Source organism: Blennius ocellaris (genome assembly GCF_963422515.1).
Source record: "Blennius ocellaris genome assembly, chromosome: 1".
NCBI classification, from domain to species: domain Eukaryota; kingdom Metazoa; phylum Chordata; class Actinopteri; order Blenniiformes; family Blenniidae; genus Blennius; species Blennius ocellaris.
The window spans coordinates 30,203,324-30,226,899 of record NC_137650.1 but is presented as its reverse complement, the minus strand read 5'-3'; the positions used below and the strand labels follow the sequence as shown (position 1 = coordinate 30,226,899).

The following is a 23,576-nucleotide window of genomic DNA, read 5'->3' as shown; positions in this document are numbered from 1 at the left end:
TAGATAAATTGAGTTCAATACCTCTCGCGTAGAATGCTCTTTGAACAAATCCTCGAATTTGCACACGAATACACATGAAATCACAAACATCAAAGATAGATGAGTTAAATGAATACCGTACTTTACAGACTATAAGCCAGACCTGAGTTTCACTCCATTTAGCTGAGAACGGGCCGTTTACAGAAAAGCAACGTGTCCAGGGGTTGTTAGCTTCCGGTGGTTCTGTCGTTTGCAGACTTGTCAATCAAAAGCTGTTCCACAAAGAGAGCATCTGGAGGAAAATACTGTAGCTCACCTGCAGAATATATTTGAGTTGTTTCACACGACCAACTCTGTCCTTCACATGTTGCTTCAGACTCCCACATGAAATAAAATCACTACCTTTGTACTTTCTTAGCCATCGTGTGACACGGACCGGCCACTTCCCACTGAAAGGCATCCTGGAACAGCGGACACTTGATGATGCTTCAGGGAAACGAATGAATGAATGAATAGGTTTTTAGATGAGACGAAGCTCAAAAGGTGGCAGTGGAGGAGAGAAGATGCCCTTTCATATTATTGCATTAACATATTTTTCAGCTTGAAAGTGGATTTGATTTCATGCAAGAGAGCTTTCAGAGCCCTGTAGGCAGATGCACGATCCCGCCACCCCCAACGACAGGAAGAGTATTTCCATGACACCCCGGTGCTGCAGCAAGTATAACACATTCACAAACTGATGATTCCCAAATCATGAGGAGTTTTTACCATTTGTGCACATACTTGTTTCCCCAACTCATCACATTACATTCTTGTTCAATTGTGCAAGATTTGATTCTAGTAGATGACAGCTTTCAGGGAGTGATGTAGCTCTCTTCTTGTGTCAGTGAGGAATTATGAATCAAATTAGAATTAAAGAGTGTGATGCATGCAATATAGTCACTTTCATTCTGAAGGTGGCAGATTAATAGTTTAGACCTGTGGGCAAACAGTTTCCCATATCTTTGCAGTGTTAAATAAGCATCATTATTGTGCAAAGAAATACAAGAACCACACTGATGCAGGTTAACGTTGGCCAAAACCATATAACACACTGTTTTTTTAAGCATATCATTAGAGCTTATGTGACTTGATTCTCCACAGTCCTGATATTTCATGTGGCCCTGTGAGTAAAATCAATTGCGTAACCCCGGGCATACAGCAATAGAAGCCAAGTTTTAAATCCCAAAAGAGAGAATTATTATCTATGATGAAGACTGTAAGCAAATATTGTTTGGGCAGAACATGTAAAATTATACACATTTTTTTTTAATCAAAAACACCTGATGCTGTAAGTTCAAACTGCAGCTGAAAGACTGAAACTGATGAAAGCATCTAAATTTGATTTCAGGACTTTTGTGAAACAATTGCGTTATCACCTGTGCTTATGCAGTGGAAACCAGAAAGTGGGGATAAAAAAAATCCAGCTCACACCTGCACCTCTGGATGTGCAGTTCTCGTTGAGCCTGTAAGGGAAAAGCAGCTGAGCAAGGCTTGCTGCAGTGCAATGAGGGTAAAGCCATGCTATTACTCTGGTTTCTTACAGTGTCTGCTGGAAGATTCACGTGTTATAATTGTGTTCTGTGATAGTAAGACAGAATAGGACAGACACAAATATCTAACGTCAAGTTGAAACAGAAAAAAACCCACCTGATGGGGACAGATCAAGAACTTCCAGTTCCACAGCCAGAGACCCTGGGGGGGAAGGTGCAGAGCGAGTGACGACAGGAGAAAGACACGATGTAAATAACATGCAATGATGACATATGAATGACAGGAGGCTGAGGACTGCAGTAAAGAAGGTCTGTAGCAGCCACCACCTGTGAGTCCGGTTCTGCAGGTTTTCCTAAAAGTAAAGCAGAGTTTTTCTTCTTCACAGCCACTAATTCTCCCTCCTGTTGGATTGTTTCTTCCACTTTTCAGATGTCTTTTTTGTCAAAATGCCAAAAGTCGACTATGCCGCTATTGGCACAGCATGAATACCTGTGAAGTGAATGGAGGCGTTTTCGATTGCCTGAAATGTGAAATTAGAGTCTGCTTTTTCACACCTGTAGAGAGTTCCTCCACCTCCCGGACTGTTCCTGCTGGAAACCACTCGACATAAACCTCACATTTATATCCACAAAACTGCATCCTCCATTCAACTTTCCAGTTCAGGCTCTCATATTCCTATGCATCATTTTGCATAGAAATATCATGAGACGAAATAAGCATTTTGCATTTTGCATTTTTATTTACCGACATTTACGACTCGACCTTATATTCAATTGTCCGGATTCACCTGCTGCAAGATACAGCAAACAACAACATCATGTGAAACATCAAGTGCCATTGTTGTGTGTGCATGACCGGGCAGCTCAGATGTCACACTGGGTCTGTTGGAGTGAGTCCCGAGGTAGGAGGCCAGACCCCCGACTGTGAGATATGCCAGCCAGCCATGGTTCGTTGTAATGTAACGCCATCACAGGTGATACTGGGAATAGATCTCAGCACTCGAGATCTCAGTAAAGTCCGTCACCGATACTTTTGTGTGTAGATACAAGCTTGAAATCCATCTGTGGTTGTGTCATCGTGACTGTAAAGCATGTCAATAAAAACAATAAATCCCTCCTTGGTTAAATATGTTTCCCACATTGCGTAAGTTTATTCTATAGAAAGAAATTGGAGTGTGTGTCGAGTCATCTCTGGAGCACTCATCTAGACGAGTGTCTCTTTTTTTATTTTAGTCATTCGGTTTGTTTCTTTTGGTACACGTTCGGAAATGAATAAATAAAATAAATGTAAATTGTTTTTTAAATAAATAAATAAAATTTGCAATATGAAAAATAAGCAACGTAAACAGTAATGGTGGTTGCAGTCTACCGTATGTTGTTAATAAAGCTCAGCGGGTGGGAGCTGTAGGTCGTCACAGCCTTAAGTATTAACGAGACTCCCGCTGTCCAATAAGTGCAAACGCAGTGAGCGCAGATCAGTTGTAAGAAATAAAACATAATTAAAGGAAACACTGTTTTTGGACAAAATGTGCCACTATATGAGCTGTATTTCTCATAAAGGCCCCACAAATATGTACTTCTCAGTCTAATCAGTAGACACAGTAATACAAAAAGATGACAGTGATCGTGTCACTGTGAAAAAAAGCAGCCGTGCTTGGATTCCCAACGGTTTGCGAAATGTCAAGCTGAGTCCTGAAGTCAATCACAAGAGGACAAAAGACCCGTCACGAGAGCTGCGCTGCGATCACAGTGTCATGTTTTCATGTTACCAAGACACTGTTGTCTGGCTACTGTGGGTCCCCGGTGTTTTAACGCAACAGCAAGATTCTCATGAGTGCGTTTCACCTGAGAGCAGGCGTGTGCATGTGGAGAGCACATTCAGTCTGTCAAACACTCCACGGGATGGAAGTCACAACTTGAGGGCTCTGCTCATTTCCCCACTTTGCTATGAAACTGAAAAGGCTGCAGGAGGGACCTCAGGCTCACAGCAATTGCTTTTTGTGACTCATCTCATCTGTCGTAGTGTTCTGAGATCAGAGGTCTCTGTTGGGGTTGAGCTCATTGCTACCTTGAGATGCTTTTTTTTTTATTTATTTTTTTTTATTCTTTTTCTTGGACTATGCACAAAGATTAACATGAAGGCCAGGGCTTTGACAGTGAAAGAATGCACCTGGACGTCAGAGGAGTGCCACCTAGTGGATGAGCTGCATGGAGATGCCCAGAGGGACAACCTTTGCCTGCCAAACATCTTCAGGTCCAGAAAAGTGAAACCGCTCACCAAGAATCCCACCAGCCCGACCGTGCAGGTTTACTACACAGCCAGGGAGCTTCTGCTGGAGGTGTTTGATAGAGATGCCGTCCGGGAGCTCATCGGGAGAGCGGCCGGCGGGAAGGCGGGCGCAAACCGGCCTCCACACAGCCAGGACAAGGAGCAGAGCGCGGATCTGTCGGAGGCGGAGTACGCAGAGGCCTTATCGTGGCTCTCTGTGGTCCTCCAGAGCGGCCTGTCGGTGGGGGAGGACTGCAGCTTCGCCTCGGAGCTCACCCAGAAACTGGACGGACGGCAGGGTGTCCTGAAGAGAAACAGCATCCAGACGAGCCTCGTCTCTCTGACCAGGTTGGAGGACGGAGACAAGCTGGACACGCTCTCCGCTTTCTGCGGCCGCTTGACCAGACGCTACCAGGCCCTACACGCACCCGGTCCCAACTTAGCTGTGAAGAAATACGCACTCTCCTACCAGAGCGCGTCTTGCTCCCTCTGCCTCGCCCTCCTCTGGGACCTGAGCTCCGGCTTCATCTGCAACATGTATCTGTACAGTCCAGAACAGCTGCAGAGGCAGAGCAGGAAGCCAGTGGTGGAGCAGGTGGTCAAGCATCTGCTGAGGCCTTTCTGCAGCCACAGGCACCTGGTGCAGCTCGACAGCTCTGCCTGGATGGAGGGCAAACTCTCAGACATCTTCTCTGGGTTGGGGGTGAACATTGACTTTGTTCCGGCCGTCAAGAGGCCACTCATGATCTCAGCATCAGCCTCGTCTCCCGCGGCGACACTGCCTCAGCACCAGCGACCCTCTAAGGCCTCAACGCCTCAGCTTGTCGCCCTCCTGCAGGGCTGGACTGGACCCGCCATGTTTCCTCAGTCGGACCTGAAAGGGTCGGTGGCCGACGACTTTCTGCCGGGGATCTGGGCGACGCTGCACGTGATCTGCATCAACACGTTTGTGCTTCACGCTCTGCAGAGCCAGGGCTCGGGCCGGAAGGTCCACCTGACAGAGTTCATCCGGACTCTGGTCTCTCAGCTGGGGGCGGACAGCAGCGTCTCGGTGCCCGTCCTGCCACGACTCAACAGCTGCTCATATGAAGGGACGGGCTCCACGGACCTGCCCAAGCAAAGGTTAGTCTCACTCCCGGAGCTTCTGCAATCTGTCAACTAAATGAAACGTGTTTAATTCAAACAAAAGCAACCAAAGATGCTCACGATTTTCTATTTTGGAATACATATGATCTGATAATCTAAAAGGATGAGTTCAGTTACATTCAAGGTCATTGAATTGTCTTTCAGCCATTCACTGCTGAGGTTTTGATCATGTTTTATGTTGGAAACATTCAATTGTGCAGCAAACATTGTGTACATATTGCAGGTTGCAATGAGTAAGACACTGTTCATTACCTATTAACAGAAGTCTAATCAGTATAAAACTGACACTTTTTGATAGTATTATGATGGGAAATATTTGTTATCCATAACTGATATCAGCAGTCAGTTTAGTTATTTCATGATCAGTTTTGAAACTTTCTAATCTAAAAGTAAATAATGCAAACATGGTAGGTTTGATTTAAAAAAAATTTTTTTTATCAAATACAAGCACTGGAAAATCTGAAAGAAGTTTTGTTTTATGAATGGTTTCATTGTGGAAGTGATTATAGTTGTAATAAACAAATGTTCAATAATCATCCAACTACGAAACTGATCTCCAATAGACAGGAGCTGTTTATGGGCAAATCAGGGCCCTGGACAGACCCTCAGTCCGTCGTAGAGCAAACGCAGAGACAGTCACACTCATAACAGTTTGAGATGTCAATTAACATTAAAAGCGTGTTTTTAGACTGTGTGAGGAAACTGGAATGGCCATCCAGTTCCTATTTCCAATGCTTTCACTCTATTGAGGCACACTGCACTGCAATGCACAGGATGATACTTTTGACTTCTGGATTTAAAAATATATTTTTTTAGGACAAATAACAGAAGTGTTTGTCGGCGGAGAGAAAGCGAGAAACACGGCTGTGGCGCCGCAGTGAGGCTGCAGAACAAACCGGGGGTGTGTGGTTTAGACAACTCCGGAAACTCCTGCTACCTAAACGCAGTGTTACAGTGTCTGTGCTCCACCGTGCCCCTGGTGGAGCACCTCCTCAACCAGGAGACGCGCAAAGAGCTGGCAAAGTAAGACCCCCCCCCCCCCACGTGTGTTTATTATGGCTCACCTCAGCGCCGACAAGTCGGGTCATCCAACGTGGCTTCGCCTCTTGTAGGTCGAAGTGCCGTGTCGCTGAGGTGTTGGTCCGCCTGCTGGAGCAGATGTGGCTGGGAAGGACCTCCAGCTGTGCGCCCGTGGAGGCCCGGTCTGTGCTGTGCTCCGTCCTGCCGCAGTTCAACAACTTCTCCCAGCAGGACGCCCAGGAGCTGCTGCTCTTTCTCCTCAACGCCTTCCATGATGACCTCAAAAAGGTCAGCCCCCCCCCCACCCTCCTCCGTCCAGTAGATATGTTGTTTTTCCCCACACCTTTTAGTAGCCATACATTTTAGAACCCTTTCCATTTCTCTGCGAGGTTGCAAAGCGCCAGACGCGTCCGACGACCCGACGGCCGAGGCAAGAACGCAATAAGAACTGTGCCGGCGAGCCCACCATCGTCTCGCATCTGTTCGAGGGCCGACTGAGCTACATGACCCTCTGCATGCACTGCAGCCAGCGGGGCCACAGCGAGCAGACCTTCACCGTGCTGTCGCTGCCAATACCCACGGACATCATAAAGTGCACCATCCAGGTCCGCTTTAAAAGGCTTTTCTCTACACGCGTGCGTTCTAGACACGGCTGCTCCCGCGCTTCCTCACGGTGGTTCTGTGTGGCGCAGGACTGCCTGTCGCTGTTCTTCGAGCAGACGGTCCTGACGGGGGGAGAGCAGATGTTGTGTTCAGCGTGTGGGCTGAGGAGAGAAACGGCCGTCCTCACCTGTCTGGATGAACCTCCCGAGATTCTCACCTTGCATCTGAAGCGGTGGGTGTAAATAAATGGAAGGAAAAGAAATACGAAGCTGAGATAACACTTTCAAGTCAATTTGCATGTTTCTTCGACGAATCTTTCGCCGCTATGAATGAAAGCGTTACACCTATTTAATGAAATATTGAGAGAAAACTATCACCTACAGGTCTAATTAGTGTCGTAGCTGGCTGTGGGCTCTTTATCTAGATTCAGTGTGAATAACATCCATCTGAATTTATCAACTCAATAATAAAAATTTTTATACACCAACATAAGCTAGATATTCTATTCTAAACTCCCATCACAGCCAAAAAGCCTGGAAATTAAACTGCTGGCGATGAGATTACTCAATCTGTAAAATCCTCCCTAAATCAATGTGATGAATAGAATTGAATTTGTTTCTTTTAAGCAGGTTTGGCTGCAGAGGGAAGAGTCAGGTGAAGCTGAGGACCAACGTTGTTTTCTCCATGAAGCTGGATCTCAGTCCGTTTGTGTCCAGCTCAGCGCAGAACGACTCGTATTCCTCATACCACCTCTACGCTGTGGTGGTGAGTGAAAACAAAGAACGAAATCAACACATGGGATAACGGTCCATCAGTTTTCTCTGTACTTTATTTGTGATTATATTCATTGGATAATCTTATTGATGAGGTCACATGATGCTGGCTCTCCTGCAACATAACAAGATCGAGTATTTCTATATGGAGTTTTTTTTTTTTTTTATCTTGGTGATTCGAAGAAGGCACCGATGTCTTATCTGTTCCACCCGATCATTTTATCCTTCTTTCTCCAGAACCATATCGGCCACCTGAACATGGGCCACTACACGGCCCTGTGCCTCAACGCCCCGGCTCGGGCGTGGCACTGTTTTGACGACTCGATGGTCAGAGAGGTTCAGGACAGTCTTGTGCAATCACCAAACGCCTACATGCTGCTCTACAGCCGCAGGCCTTTCCACAAACCAAAGATCCACGGACTGTGAGTTGCTCGCTGGAAGTCTTTTGTCCCAATCATGCCTCTCATCATTCAGGGATCAATTCCACTGCCTGCAATTTGTAGTCGATGTTTTTTTTTTTCCACCCCCACTATTAAGAATAAAATTAAAAGTCTTGTCATGATGTGTGACAAAGTGTGTATAATCACAATAAGACATCAGGAAACACTCATCCACAGACACTATTTTGAAGCGGTTTTAATAAATAGTCGTATGAGGTTAATATGATCGCTATATCTGAAACACAATTTTCCTTCTGAGCATTAAGAAATAAAAATCAACACATATACAAGTGAAAAGAAAATGGATAATGATCTCATGCCAGGCAAATTAAAACTGCACTCGGGATGTAGAGTCAAATCCCTTCAATTCATACGTCTGGTCCATTCAGGAAAATAAAAATGAAAAATCTCTTAACTTTGTGCTCTCGTTATTCAGTCAGCAGATTTTGACACTAATGCACTCATGGAAGTGAAGAGGGCCAATTTCTCATGTCTTCATATTGTCCGTCTCGGTGGCGAACACAAAAAAAGAAGAAGAATCAACATTCCGGCCTCGGAGGATGTTAACGTATCTCAAAAATGTGTCCCCCTAAATAGTGGTAATGCTTGATTATACTGACGTAAAAGACTTTTATAAGTTCAGAGAACGAACACGACAGCAGCAGGGAGGATCTTCTGTCACCGGCTGGACCGAGCGAGGCGGACGGGTTGGCGGCGTCTGCGTTGTTGTAAAGCATTCAGAGGTGATTATTAAAGTTAAACCATGTGTTCTACACGAACAACTCAAATTGCATATTGTGTAAGTGCAACAATGTGGCTAATATGAACAAGCAACAATCTAAACGTTGTCTTCTCCTGCGGGAAGAATCTAAACTCACTCACAGTCTGTTTCGCGCCTCGTATGTGAAACATCAGAAAGTTAAACTGTTAAACGGTGATATTATGATGCCTGCTACTTCTGAGAAGATAAAAAAAAAAACAAACAAACAAGCAACATTTTGGTCACTTAACAGATACACTTGCCCTCAAAAGTATTTACATGTTTGAATGTGCAACATCAGCATTGGTAAGTTATGGACATGCCGTCTAACCGTTACTCCTGTGGATACACAGCACAAGAAAGCCGGGGGGGGGGGGGGGCAGTTCCGCCGCTCTGCCGTTCACACCGAGTGGCACAGAAATGAGAGTGGAACAGCGTCTGAACCTGCTGTTAAGCTCTACAACACAACCATGGCATCAGAGTTAGATTAAAAGGCCTGTTTAGTCCCTAAACGATCAGTTAATATGAAGAGACGGCATGTTTTTAACAGCTATAGGTTCTCCTAGCTGAAGCATTGCACCGTGTGCCGACACCACCCACCGGTCTGACGCGTCCGGGGGAGGGGGGGGGTGGGGACCTCGCCGCCTCCCCACTCGAGCGTGTACCCTCGTGCACGCGACAACGACTGGCTTACCCGCAACTGTGTTGTGCACAGCAGGTCCTCAAGCAGCCGCGGCTTGAAAAAGGGAGAGAAAAAAAAAAAACAACCTCTCGGCGTCGCTGCTCTGGCGTGGCGTTTCTCTCCGTGTCCGGCAGCACCGTCACAGGGTGGAGTAAAACAGGATGTAGGCCGCGGACGACTTGACGGACGAGGTGGAGATCTCGGACACCTCGTGGTCGTCAAACTTGTACCAGCGCTGCTTGAGGGCGTTCTTACAGTAGGCAGTGTAGTGTCCGCCGTCCAGACCTCCATAGTGATTCTAGCAGGGAGAAAATAAAACAAAGAACAAAGAAGAAAAAAAACAAGGGGGAATTTAAATGCAATTTCTTTTCTGCAAAGATACAACAACAAAAGAATAATCCAAGGTGCTGAGTTCACTTGTACTCACAGACACTCCGTACAGGTTGTATCTCTTCAAGGTCTGTCGGGGTCCTATGACGTACTGAGACAGGTCCAGACTGTCCAGGGGGAAGTCCACTGACGTCTGGAGCTTTTGCTTCCACCTGCCCTCGTAGGAAAACCTGCAGAAATCACGAAAGAGTGTGTTAAAAAAAAAAAAAAAAAAAAAAATAGTAATGTTGATCATCTAATTATGTAACGCACAAGACTGCCTGCACACAAACATGCTTACAAACCGTTTTAAATGGACGAGGACAATGGGCGGGACTTTCCAGATCTCCAGCTTCTTGGTGGAATCTCTGTGGGCTTTGCAGTGTCGGCAGAACACTTTGTTGTTGTCGGTCAGTCTCTCTTCTTTGGAGAACAGACGTAAACAGTCCTGCCGAGAACAGGACATTTTGGATGTTGTAACTTGTTGTTTTTTTTCACCGTCTAGAATTGTCCCCAATGATAAATACTCTGAATGAAACTGCAGACTAAGAGGAAGGGTTCTGTTATTAGGCAAAAAGAGACCTTTGTTGAAAAGCATTTTGAGGGTAGCTGGCGACCCTTAAATTGCCCAGAGGGGTAAAATATAAGTGTGTGTGTGTGGTTGACCGACTCTCTCTCTCGTTGAGCCCTGTGATGGACGTCAGCTTCCATCTGACCTACCTGCAGGGAGCACTTGCTGGTGGAGGCCAGAGGCAGTGACAGGTACATAAAGGTCTCGAACGTTCGCGACTTGCGGTGGCAGGTCAAGCATTGCACGGTGGACTTGAACTGGCCCTGGAACAGCGCCACGATGATGGACTCGTTTAGCAGCTTGTGTTTGCTCCAGGCCACGTCGGCGGCGGTTTGATCGTCCAGGTGGTCATTCTCCTCCTCCTTGTACCGCTTCCTGTTGTCCGCCTGAAAGCAGAGATGAGGAAACAACGTCGTCTTTTTTTTTTTAACAAATGAACAACTCTCAACTTTAGCTCAGCAGTCCCTCTTTTCATGATCCTACTAAAGCTTTGGTGGCAGATACCGACGACCCCTTCAATTTTACCACAATTTACTGGGAATTTCTTTCCGTACGACACCTTTCTCAACTCTTTCAGCATCACTAGAATGCAGCTTAGCCACAACAGTGATGAGCGGAGAAGAGATGAGTGGCAGATTAACTCTTGCGAACATATCTTTCATTAGTTACTTGAACTGAATAATCAACAGGTTTGAACATCACACAAAAAGGACACGACGAGATGGAGTGTGCGTCCAGAGAAATGCAAACTATCAACTTCAAGTCTCTGAATCTCTTAACGTGAAGGATTGTACGTGAAGCAGCCTCGTGTGATGTGGCGGTTGTAATACTGCAACTCAACTCCAGGTGGAGACATTTGTTATTAAATCTTCTCTAACGGCTCCAAACCTTCATGATAAATATTTTTCTTTATGTTGTAAATATGGTGCTTTGCCAAGTATTGAATCTGAACAGTTGCAAAAAAAAAACAAAAAAAAAAACCCCTACAAAATATTTGTGGTTATCTTAGAGATTCATCTTTCCTTTCCCTCACTCAAATGAACATGGAGCCTGTAATAGCAGAAAGAAAGGGAAAAAATAAGTTGATACAGGCAATGAGCATGTCTTGGGTCTAAATGCAAAGAGGTTCTGACGGATCATCAGACCAGACAGATGCAGACACGCCACACTCACACCGCTGTCGGAGGATCAAGGCCACAATTTGCCATCAAAATGAAACCCAGTGAAAAAAAAACGAAATCCCCCCCCCGAAAAAAAAATTATTAAAAAGACTGGTTGTTTTGTTGTCAACAGGTAAACGTGAAACACCAAACAGGGGCAAGCCCTAGTAAGCTATTATTTAAAGAAATATGTACTCGATATTCAATTTAAGATATTAGACCTCGCCGAATTAATGGTTTACTTCCAATGAAACGGTTGTAGTACTCCCTTTGCCGCGGTGGCGGTCGTGTTGGAGGTATGAAGAAAGGCGTGCGCTCTACCTTGTTGAGGTCCTCGTGGAGCCCGTCCATGAGGAAGAGCAGCAGCTCCTGGGAGTCCTGCTGGTCGTAGCCAGAGAACTGCTCGTTGATTTTGCCGATGGTGATCTTGAAGTCCCGCGCGCTGATGCATTTGTACAGGCCGGCCCACAGAGCTTTCATGATCTCGCCAAACTCCTCGGCCACCTCCCCTTTATGGCCGAGAATATTGTATCTGACGGAGAGGGAAAAAAAAAAAAACTAAATACAAAGCCGTTACGGTAAACACATGACTGGTCATGGTACAGTCGGAGATTTATCGAGGCGCCGGACCTGTTGATGTCCTCCAGGTAGTAATTGTTGTTGAAGTATTCAGCCATGGCAGGAGTGTTGCAAAGACATTGTAAGATAGAGTTCATGTAACAAGTGTTGCCCAGGTTGCGGAGGCCAGTCAGAGATGCGCCCAGACCTCCAAACACAGGATTCAGGTTGCGAAGTTTGGCCGCGGAAGGTCGAACGATCTCCACTTTAGAATAAACTTTAGCGATGGGAGGTCTGAAGAACAGATAACAGAACGTCAGAGACACAATTACAACAACCCGTTTGTAGTTATGCAAGTTTACAACAAGTGTATAGTGTTTCACATTGTTGTCTTATTGTGATTTCTAACAGTGAAATGTGCTTAAACAAGAGGAAGGGCAGTGTCTCCATGGAGCTGAAACACAGTGGAAATAACTCGTGAAGCACTGTGAATCACAACCAAGATTTTTTTCGATTCAATCTAATTTGTGTGAAACTTAAACATTTGTACCTGTATCTAATGTATTTCTTTGGCAAAACAATATTTTGCATTTTGATGAGAAAAAAAAAGAGTTAAAGGCTGTTTAATGGCTCGAGATCTGTTAGCAGCTCAGCGTCCGAACCAGCTCTAATGGAGAAATCTGTTTCATCGCAATGTCTGCGATTATGTTCTACCTTCTTCCTCAGATTTCACAACTCGTGAGCAAAATGCTGAAAACATTAGTCAATCAACGGAGCGGAGTCTGTTCGCTATTAAGCAGAAACATTGAGTACAAACTAAACATGTCCCTTACTTGGTTTCTCTGTTGATGGTGGGGATGACGGCGGTGGCGTTGGGGGGCGTGGCCTTCTTCTGGGCCTCTTCTCTCAGGTCCTTACTGATGTCGGGGGAGGAGTAGGAGCGCTTCAGTTTGGACTGTTCCCGCTCACGCTCGCGGCTGGCGTCTGGCTCGGCTGCTCGCGGCGGCTTGGGTTTGACCGTCGGCGGCGTGGAGGGCGGAGTCTGAGGGACGGTGACCTCGGGCGGGTACAGGTGGACGCGGTTTGTCGGGGAATGGTAGTATCGGTACGTTCCCGTCACCGTGTCGAGGAACTGGCGGCAAGAAAGAGAAACGAAATGGAATGCTGTTGAAATAGACACATTTTTTAACTCCGCTGACTCAGCATGTTTCTGGGGTTAAAAAAAACAAAAAAAACAACGCACCTTCATCCAACCATCCGGGAGGCCGGGCACACTGCGACCCATCTCCTCGCTTCTGGCTCTGGTCAGTGGCTCCTTCTGTCGATACGAACACACGCCCCCTTTACTCCCCATAAATAACAGCTTCTAGTTATAAATCCTAAAAATCACACGCAGCTTTGTTTTGTGACTGAAAGCCGACAATCAGGCGAGGCATTAAATAAAAAGGTATTTCCACCCGACTCAAGGGACAAAGAAAAAGAGAACGCTTCATATGGCATCGCTTTGATGTTGACTAAGGGAATTGAATGGTAAAAATATTGTTTTTTGAAAAATGCCCCACACTTTAAAAATAGTATAAAGCCTTGGAAGTGAAAATATGTCAAACACGACATTCTTACTGAAGTATTATTTTAATCATTATTATTGCCAAGTGAGTTGAATTAAGATAAACTGTTTTGATTGTGGAAAATGAACAGATATCCCTCACTGGAATGATCGTCTCCTTTGTAAACCGTGCGGAGCTCAATATTTTACTCACTGTCAAAAAAGTTTGATGACGACTCGGCACATGTTCGGAAATGGAGCGATCTCCCGGTTAAATGTAGATTAAATTGAGGAACTCCTTATTTCAATAAACTAGAAGCAGCCAGGTCATCTAAATCCTGTTTGTGTGTTTATGTACACAGAAGGTAGATTTAATACATTTCCATTAATCTACACAAGTAACACCCTTGCCTGTGGCTCCTCCTACTCTTTCCTTTATGACCGTCTCTTCTTGCAACAATAAAAGCAATGAAATGCTGTGAATAGTCAGAGATGAGCGATATTAAGTGAGGAGGTTTGAGAAGTCCAACTCTGTCTGATAATATAATTTCTCGAAGATGCAGCAAGGAAAAAAAAAAATCACCTCAAATATTTGTGTGATTTCACCTTAGTTCTTCTGTAAAAACCTGCCAGACCGTGTGCATTTTTCCCAAACCTTCCCGACCAAAACTGCAGCAGTGACGGACGCAGACAGAGCACGATACTCGCCTTAATTTCACTGACGATGTGATTTGGAGCGGGAGAATCCAGCGACATGCTCTTTGAGGGCGTGTCGGAGTTCCTCTCCTTCTCGTCCCACGTCCTGCCCTCTTTGTCCTCCTTTTCTTCCGCCTTCTGCCTTTCAAGTCTTTTCCTCTCCTGATGCCCTTTCTCCTCCTCTTCGTTGGTCTTCTTGTCAGCGTCCTCCCTTTCCAGCCTCTCCTTGAGCTCCTTGTTTTTCTGCTCCTTCTCCTGCTCCTGCCTCGACTCGCCGGGCATCTGGCCTTGTTCTTCTTTGGACAGAGACGAGCCGGAGCTAAAGGGCGGTTTGACGCCGCGGTCAGGAACAGCCGGGCCGTTGACAGTGGAGTCCTTCGCGGAGCCGTTCTGACTGGGCTTCGGTTCGTCCGGCACCCGGGTGGAGGGTTTCTTGGTTCGATCAAACTGGGAGAAGAGATCACCCATGTTCATTTGCAATAGTTTGAGGGGGTTTATTACGCATCGGGGGGGGGGGGGGGGGAGTGGATACAATACCTGCGGCAAGGCCTTGGCTGCTGCCGGCGACTGGCTGGACGCACCGACAGCGGGGGCTCTTTTGTTAGCGTCGAACCCAGAATTCGAGGAGACGACAGCCGGGGAGTCAACAGTGTCTGGCAGCCTGTCGGCAACCAAGGAGGTTTTAGACGTGGGAGGCTCTGCTGGTGTGACTCCATTCAGCAGCACAGGAGCCGATGGCTCTTGAGGCTCAGGTGACGCCTCGGGCTCTGGCTGAGGCGGGGCGGGAGGCTTCGGTTCCTCGAGGGATGGATAGCTGAAGTCCACTGTTGACATCATTAAAGAAAGAGGGGGAAAAAAAAAATCAATACATCCGATTGAAATTTGAGCTCCATTTGACGAGTCATGCAAGTTTAATACGAGTGCATGCTGTTCTACATCAGTGTGGTTAACGCATACATCATATATCAAGTGGAGAATACAGGGACCCATTCTTATCGGGTGTAAGATCAATGATTCCCTGAAGGGATAGAACTTGACATGTGGTGCTCATTGACACTCACGCTGAGGAAGGGTGTTGATAATAGTCTGTCTGGGGGGTCGGACTTTAGCGTTGGTTGTGTACATGGGGTAGAACAAGAGCCAGTTCTCATAGCCTCCCTCCAGCACCAGGGGCTCACTGCGCAGGATGGTGATGCTGTCCCACTGCGAAGAGTGCAAAGTCGATGACTCCACAAGGAAAATATGCCGCCGTGACTATTGTTATTACGCATACCAGGGCACAGGAGCCAGAACGACGCACAAAGACACACCTTGAAGAGAGCGTCTTTGAGGCTCTGCAAGGTGGTGCCTAATTTAAGATCAGTGACGGAACTGAACCAGTCGAGCAGGACAATATAGTCCGCAAATCCACGTCGCTTCCACTGATCTTTGGACGAGTCTGGCAGCTTTTCCGCGATTTGATTCACAGTCATTCTGAAAAAAGAAGAAAAAAAAAAGGTGTCAGATTTAGGCGTCTTTTAATATTTCGCGCAGTTTTGTTCACGTTAATTGTCCGAAAGAAGCTGGAGAGCAGACGTGTGATTTCACAATGGGCAAATGGGGCATGAAGCGCCGGCTCTCACCCGGGGCGAATAGCCTCTTCAGGCACGTTGATGCAGTTCTGGGTCGGAACGTGCATGCGAGACTCCTCAAAGTCTCGGAGGCTGCGGGCGTCCATGACAATCGTGGTAATTGTCTGGTCCTTCATCATGTGGAACAGTTTCTCTGCCGTGATTCCACCAGCTGGCTGCGGGGCTGTCAAAACAATAAACCGACAGTGTCACACGTATGAAATCCGTCAGGAGACAAAACATAGCGACAATAAAACTCCTCGAGGGCTTTCACCGAAGGGTCTCAATAAGAGGGTCAGGAGTTTGTCGCATCTTACCTTTTGAAATTACATTCTTCAGTTCATTCTGCTCTCCTTTTACCTGACACACACACAGAAAAGGAAAACAATCCTGTTGATTATTTATACCCCAGTTGCCTGATATGACCGGGTCGCTCACGTCCTCACTAATCATTAAGCTGGGTGTGTTGGCAGGATTATGACAACTATATCTTTTCAGAGAAGGGTTGAAAGCTTTCATTAAATACGTTGATTTATTGTTTCATACATTCGTTTTGGCCTGGGCAAAATGCAAAAGGTGTGTAAACAGGCTAAAGTGAGTTTGGCATCAAATGATATTTTGATGACGAAAAAGAGATGTCGACATAAAACTAGGATGACTTTTAAAAACATCGACCTTTTTGCTGTCTTTCTTGTTTGCAGTTAAAGCTTTTGGAGAGTCCCGGCCAGCATCTTTCTCTGTCATTTCCTCTCTTCTCTTCTTCTCCTCTTGCCTCTCCTTCTCCTCAAGTTTTTTTCGGACCTCAACTTCCTCATACCTGCTCCAAATATAAACATCGGTGGGGAAAAAAAAAAAAAATTATAATATAAATGCACTGACATATATGTCTAGATAGCACATTATGCAGTTCATGCTTTAAGGGAGAATATACACTTTCAGAAAATCAAAACCTCTGACCTGAGTTTAAGGCTTTCAGACAGCTTCTCGGCTTCTTCAATGGCTTTCTTAAAACTGGCAGGGCCAAGCAAGGAGAGGAAATACTCCTATATTGGAACATAAGAGTCAACGATGATTAACTATGTTCACTCCGTAGTGGTGTGCAGATGAACATTAGGTCTGTATGTTTATGATATAAATCCCATCACAGCGACAGACCGTTTTACAAAAGCCAACTGTACCGCTTGATGCTTGAAGTCTGGTCTTTTCTTGATGATGTCATATACTGTTAAATACTTCATGTACAGGACATAAGCTTTCTCCTCATCTCTGTCCAGGCGACACTCCTCTGCAGCCTTGAAGATTTTGCAGGCACTCTGGACATAGCTGCAAACAAATAATAATAAAATTAGATAAAAATGTTTTAAAAAGGAAACAAGCGTCATCACGATGTTTGTACTGATTGTATGTTAAAGCTGAGCTTGAGGACCCTTTTAAATGTCTCCTCCCTTAAATGGTGCAACAACCTGTGTGATCTCGCTAAGACTTTTACAAAAGAATTTGTGGCAGAGCAACTGCACCACATCGCATCACACTCCACAAATGTATAAAATAAACCAAGCATTGCGATTGGATGTTAAAGTGCCGTGCAGGACGAGTCAGACATTTGTCACCATTTAACATTTGTAGCTTCTTTGTATCTTTTCCATTATGAAATGATTCACACAATCCATTCATGGGTAATTTAATAACAACAAATATAAACACATTTTTGGTTTAAATATAACAAAAAGGAAAGGGCCACATCAAAGCAGTGGTTCGCACAGCGAGAAGGCTGTGTTCAAATAGAGCTGGGGGGGGGGCTTTCTGTGTGGAGTTTGCATGTTCTCCCTAAGCGTGTGTGTGGGTTTCCTATGGAATGCGAGTCCTCTGTCTCTCTGTGTGTTTGTCCTGTGATGAACTGGTGACGTGTCCAGGCTGTGTCCTGTCTGACACACTACATTGCATCTCTGACTATTGTGAAAACTATTCTTAGAATCCAAACAAACGCGCTAATCGACAGCGTACATACATGATCTCAAGCGTACTTTGAAGCAGTAGCACTCTTTTATATCCTATCCTTCTAGTCAACGTGTAACTTTGAGTTACCTTCTGGTGCTCGTCTTGTCGGCCTTGATTTCAGCCTTTTTGTTGAGCTCGCCCAGAGACGTGGACAGGTAGAGGTCTTTGACCCCGGTGGACACTCCAGGCATCTTCGCGGTTGGTTTTGACAATCAGAGCTCGCACAGGCAGGCAACCAGTCACTGTTGCTTACCAGCTCTGGACATCTCTAGATAAACATGTTTGTAGAAGTAAACAACACACGTTGACTGTGTTTTACACAACAACAAAAACAAAAACAGAGTCTGAACCAATCATACAGATCATCTGCAGACATTTAAGTTATAAATGAGTCTTCTGAGCAGCTCAACTACACATAAACACAAGTTTTACATTCCATTATCTGACAACGGGAATTAAGATGAACAATTAGACGCAGTTAAGCTAAAGTGTTGACATGTGGGTAACTTTAATCTGTCGCAAGGCTTTGTTATTCCTGTTTACACTATAATTTCCTCCTGGCTGCAGTTGACTTTCGCCAGAATTCACGCCACAACAATAAATACTTTTGCGGTTAGCGTTAGCTAAACACCGTCTTCCTGATCTGCACGATTGCCGGTAAGTTCACGGACAACTAAGGTGGCTTCATTCTGTGTAAAGCACGAACTCGCAACTCGCTCAATATAAAAAGAGATGAGCTGGATGAGCGTTAACTCTTGTTTTCTTCCTGGTTAGCTTCCAGTTAGCCACGTTAGCTCCGAGCTCACGCAGTTAGCAGCAGCCAATGCGAGTGCTCACAGCGATCGTTATATTCAACAGGAAGCCTGCCTCCTCCGAGCGTCGTGCCAGCGGATATCTACCCCACATTGTTTGATATGACACGGGTGATTTTTAAAGTACCTGTTTTTGATCCGTTGCTTTCACTTTAGCTACTTTTTTTGACAGCTGATTCCTGATCTCGCCTTCCGCCTCTTTTTACTTCTACGATATTTAGTGTGGGTTGACAAACAGCGACCGGGCTCATTATCGCCCCCACTGGTGCAAATTGTGAATTACAACGCTCATTTCAATTAAACAACGTGGGTGCTTTTTCACATAATCCGTGAAATAATCATGCACAAAGACAAATGGCTGCAAAAACTGTAATACAGAATACTCGATTTGGTTAAACTCTTTATAATGGATCCACTAATATAAGCATATATGTACATTTTGAACCCCACGTATACCTTACTGAAATTACCACCTACATATTTTTTTTCCAAGTTTGTCAGAAGACATAAACAAACTTTGATTGTATACTATTTATTTATTATTTCATCCCAAAACGTGTCCTCAAGCCTTAAGACATTGGAAATTATTTAAGCGAGGTGTTGATAAGACTCAGAGTTACTTATAGTTTGAACATAGACATTACAACTTGCTATATTATGTTTTTCTGTGTACAGCACTGATGTTCAAGCACAGCTTTTCATATTTATATTCATGTTGATGTAATGTCATCAATTTCACTCCCTGGAAGTAGGAGACAGGGACAAAACGGCAAAACACAATGGTTTTTTAATGTTTTGAGAAAGCAACAGCGAAGTAGCAGACGTATTCTCCTATATTCTTATTGTTGTAGAAAGACCGAAGCTTCTTGGTGGTGCGCGGTTTCAGGAAGATGAATGAAACTCAGTCAGTAACTTCGATGCAAAGAGTGTTTATTAAACAGATGCAGCTGGAGATCCACACATGCAGACACTTCAGGAAGACACAGACAAGACTGACCATCTCGGTCCGTTCGCCTGTCTTAACTTGTCCCCCGCTAATCTCCTGCCTCCAAGGTCTGGCTTCTGTGACAGAGACAGTTCTTAAAAGTGCACCATAAACAAAGTGATAGACAATACACCGCACCCGCTAAAAGTCCATGACGTCTGCTAAACCCCGCCGGAAAGGCATCAGCCTGACAATGCAGCAAAATATCTGGTCATGGGGCAACCGGGAATGAGAAGGCCAGAACACATCTGTGAGTCCCTTAGATAACAGCACAAGGTTGTCTTTGTGGACATAATTCTGAAAATCTAAGAAAGGCCTGAAGATTTTCCATAACACGTATAGTTCTGTATGTCAGGAGAAAACATAAAGAGAAGTTGCACTTGTGTCTTTACTCTGTTTAAAAAAAAAAAAACTTTCATTATCTTCTGTTGATTCAAGATGCAGGGCCCACCGCACATGACCGTGAGTATTTTTTCCCAGCAGTTAATCTACATATCATCTATATTTTATAATTATTTTTGAATGACAAGTTGAATGCAGGAATGTTCTTTGCTTTGCTGATATGCTTTGGCTCTGTCTGCAGCCTTCTTCAGAGTGTCAGCTGGCATAATGTATGTTTAAGGAATGACAAAATGAACATAATTCAACTATTACATAGCCTCTGTTTTTACATGCTCTTCCCAAAACAAAAGGCAGGAGTCATTGAAACCTGCTCTATATGTCTCTTTGAAATAAATGTATAATCTTATATGCTTTTATCTTCAACTTCTTGGGAGTTTTACAGAAACAAATATTATTAAAGTCGCATCACCAAACCCGTCATGTGTAATTCTGTAAAACTAGTTGTTTCTTTTAAATTATTCTAACCACACCGCACATTTACATGAAAAACTAAATCTAAGTTAATCCATTGATTTCCTCTATTTTAGTATTCATTCACAAGCCCATCTTTAGTCACGGATTAGTTGTTTTTTGTTTTTTTTCCCATCATCACACATGAAGAACCCACGTGGCAACATCTTTGTCAGGAACACTTCTGACGTTTGATTTTGAATCATCAATCCCACTGTTTCCTTTGTCACAGGATGATGTCAAGAAGGCGTTTTGCTCAGCGTATTTGAATAAAAGCAACAGAATGAGCTCCGACATGAAGCACTTTGACTTTGATGTCACAGGCCAGCGATTAGGCTTAAATTGCACAGTAATGGATAAACCTGCTTTCATCAGGCCGTCAGACGTGAACGCACGCAAGGAGCACAATAGTCACACTGTGTTGTGCTCCATGTCGCACAGCACTTAAATCTGTGCTTGGCATCAGAAACACACAGCCGCCATTAGCATGGCACTGGTTAAACATCCCTTTGCCTTTTGGAATCAAAGGTCTCTGCCCGGGCTCAGTGTCAGACGTGTATTATTAGTTAAACAAGTGAAAGAAACAAACTTGTTGTTCAACCAGTAACTGTTAGTAAACCAGGTTACACCATTATGTTGTAAGTGTCGCGCGTTTTAAAGAACAGCTTTTGATGTTTGAACCCACATGAATTACATTTTTTATTTTTGTATTTATTTATTTTTTTTATATTTCTTTCACGGGGGCACTCATTCACACGACAACATTTCATGTGACAACACCTTTAAAGAAAAGAGTTGCATGTACACTGCAGCACACAAGGAGAAACATAGTCTCAGTGTGTTGGGCTCCATATGGCACAGCACCTGGTATTGTATCCCTTAAATTGTTTTTAAATCACTTTTTTTATATTAATTAGGATTTATTTTTTTTAAACCAATCATGTGGCATGAAAAAAGGTTCTGACCCTCGATTTCTGGGTGATGGCTCTTTTAAATATTGTGCTTGGTATTCCAAACACACAGCCACAACCACTCATTTACCTCCTGGGCTAAAAGGTATCTGCCCATGCTTAGAGTCTATGCATAGTTAATTAAACAAGGTAAAAAAAAAATGAAACCTGTTCTTCATCAAGTAACAGTTTAAAAATCCATCATGTCGTCAGTGCCACGTGTTTTAAAGAATAGCACGTTGTGATTTCTGCTTTTTATGTTTGAACCCAGAGCAGAAAATACAGTTAAATTCTTTTTAAAAACGAAGTGACAATAATTAAGGACATTTCCAGTATGGAGAAACTCACCTACAAGTTGAAAAGACAGGAAACCATCTCTCGGAAAAACTTTTCAAGAGAATACAATCAATTCAATTGGTACATTTCCATTACCTCCCTGAAATGTGGTTTCAATACAAAAGAACAGTGATACAGGTTTCAAATGACTCAGATAAACATCTGCTGGCGTTGTGTCGCTTCCAATGAGAAGTTTGCCTTTTGTCATAGTCTCTCTTTGTTTAGTTGAGTATTATTTAGAGGAAAATCCAGCGATGGTTTCTTAAAAGGGCCTCATAAAAGCTATCACATGTCAAACACAATGCAGAGTCAACATCAGGGAGGGTGTGAATGGTCCAGGTGCTGCTTCAGCTTTTGTCACAGTGTAAAAGGATCGACATACATGAGCTAATCAACCACTCAAATTTTACTGGATGTTCATTCATTGTGGTCTTTCCTGAAGTGATTCTGTGTTCATCTTGGATTGCACTTGATTTGGGAAGAGACGTTTAATATCGTTTGTTATTCATCTATTACATTTGTTCCTATTTATTCAGACACAATTAAATGAATAAAGATCCGTACATGTTAAAAGTATTCACCTTTTTTTTCCCTCCATTTCACGTTGGAATATTTTAGCAAGCTTCATTCTTGCTCTATCCAAAGGAAACACAACAATCCATTCATCTATTAGATAAGATGAGATGTTGCTTTATTAGTCCCACAGTGGGAGAAATTTCCGATTGAAGCTACACTATGTGTTTCGACCAAGAACCGCGCACAGCTACTTGTCAACAATTAATCCAGTGAATTAATGTGTCATTTATAATATCTGTTTATGTGTACAATTATTTACTGATCCGCAAACTCTTTGGGCCGGGCCAAGGAGCAGATAGATGGAAAGCTTGCGTGAACTTTATGCAAAAACCATGCAAAAGACATTACGCCAAAGCTTTTTGTTCTTTTATTTATTTATTTATTTGTTTATTTATTTATTTGTAGAGAAAATAACATTCCATTTCAGTGGGAAAAGTGTTGTTGGCCTCCCTTTTTTTAGTAAAACTATCAAGTTCTGGAGTTAGTTTTGTTGTGGTAATTCTTGAGATGGGTCTGAAGTGTTAAGTTAGTGAACTTTGACCTGTGAGGGGTTTGTTGACGTTCTCACACACGTAGTTCAAGCCATGCAAGCGGGTATTTTGATGCATGTTGATTCCATGTGTGAAAATATGTCCACAGCAAAAACGTAAAAAGCTCAGGAAAATTGCCCGATTTAGCCGTCCTGGTGATCTGCATCGGTTCTTTCGAGGAACGTAAAAGTCTGTCGCCCGACCACGCTAAAGTCCCCTTGCTCATATAAAGTGAAAGCGCTTTACGACCCGTACATGTTTGGAAATAAATAAATAAATGAATAAATATCCTGCATTATTTTAAGCAACCCAATATTCTTTTCCAGTTGAATTTCGCAATCCATCTATGCTGACATTGGTGAGATGTCTGGTCTATATACTGTTTAAGATATGGCTGAACTTGTGAGTTATATGTGGTTACATATTTGGAGCAAAACAACCAGATTGATAAGACAAAATCAGAACATCAGGATCAGAGCAAAACGTTGATAATCGGCTGAAACATTCACTTTGAGCCTGGATTTCTCCACCAAACTCCGGGAAGATATCGCTTATTGCACATGTATCTTACAACTGCTGCCGAGTGTTTCTAATCACATACCAGATGAAAACAATAAGATTTAAGGAACATAATAGATAATAGGAACATAAGATAATGTACTTCAGCATATAAGTCTTTTGCACATTTTCATTGAAGGGCTGCAGAGGGAAAGTGAAGAAGCCGAAAATAATACCACACCTTAAGAAAGATGGCACCGTTGAGAAGCCTATGAAACAGTATAATTCAATTTAAGAATATAATTCGGCTGGTCCGATTATAAAG

The 23,576-nt window shown here is 43.9% G+C and overlaps 1 protein-coding gene across 1 annotated transcript; it reads right to left on the bottom strand.

The window, feature by feature from the left end:
• Window positions 1-7,949: 7,949 nt before the first annotated feature.
• Window positions 7,950-18,720, bottom strand: usp8 (ubiquitin specific peptidase 8). Its single transcript, XM_080502373.1, has 19 exons — window positions 18,652-18,720; window positions 17,800-17,980; window positions 16,893-17,037; window positions 16,672-16,757; window positions 16,390-16,531; window positions 16,032-16,074; window positions 15,727-15,898; window positions 15,415-15,577; window positions 15,166-15,307; window positions 14,642-14,928; window positions 14,117-14,551; window positions 13,106-13,180; window positions 12,696-12,994; window positions 11,935-12,156; window positions 11,626-11,836; window positions 10,294-10,530; window positions 9,879-10,021; window positions 9,632-9,764; window positions 7,950-9,502 (listed from the first exon to the last, which is right to left on the bottom strand). Exons 2-19 carry the CDS (start codon window positions 17,901-17,903, stop codon window positions 9,344-9,346), a joined length of 3,198 nt encoding a protein of 1,065 aa, XP_080358499.1. The 5' UTR covers window positions 17,904-17,980; window positions 18,652-18,720; the 3' UTR covers window positions 7,950-9,343.
• Window positions 18,721-23,576: the final 4,856 nt, after the last annotated feature.

Bases quoted from the DNA above. Each gene is read 5' to 3' on its own strand.
- usp8 (XM_080502373.1), bottom strand. From the start codon at position 17,903: ATGCCTGGAGTGTCCACCGGGGTCAAAGACCTCTACCTGTCCACGTCT. The intron at 16,075-16,389 runs GTCGATGTTTTT...TGTGTGTGTCAG, and splicing joins ACAAGAAAGACAGCAAAAAG to GTAAAAGGAGAGCAGAATGA. The intron at 14,552-14,641 runs GTATTGTATCCA...CTCTTCTCCCAG, and splicing joins CAGCCAAGGCCTTGCCGCAG to TTTGATCGAACCAAGAAACC.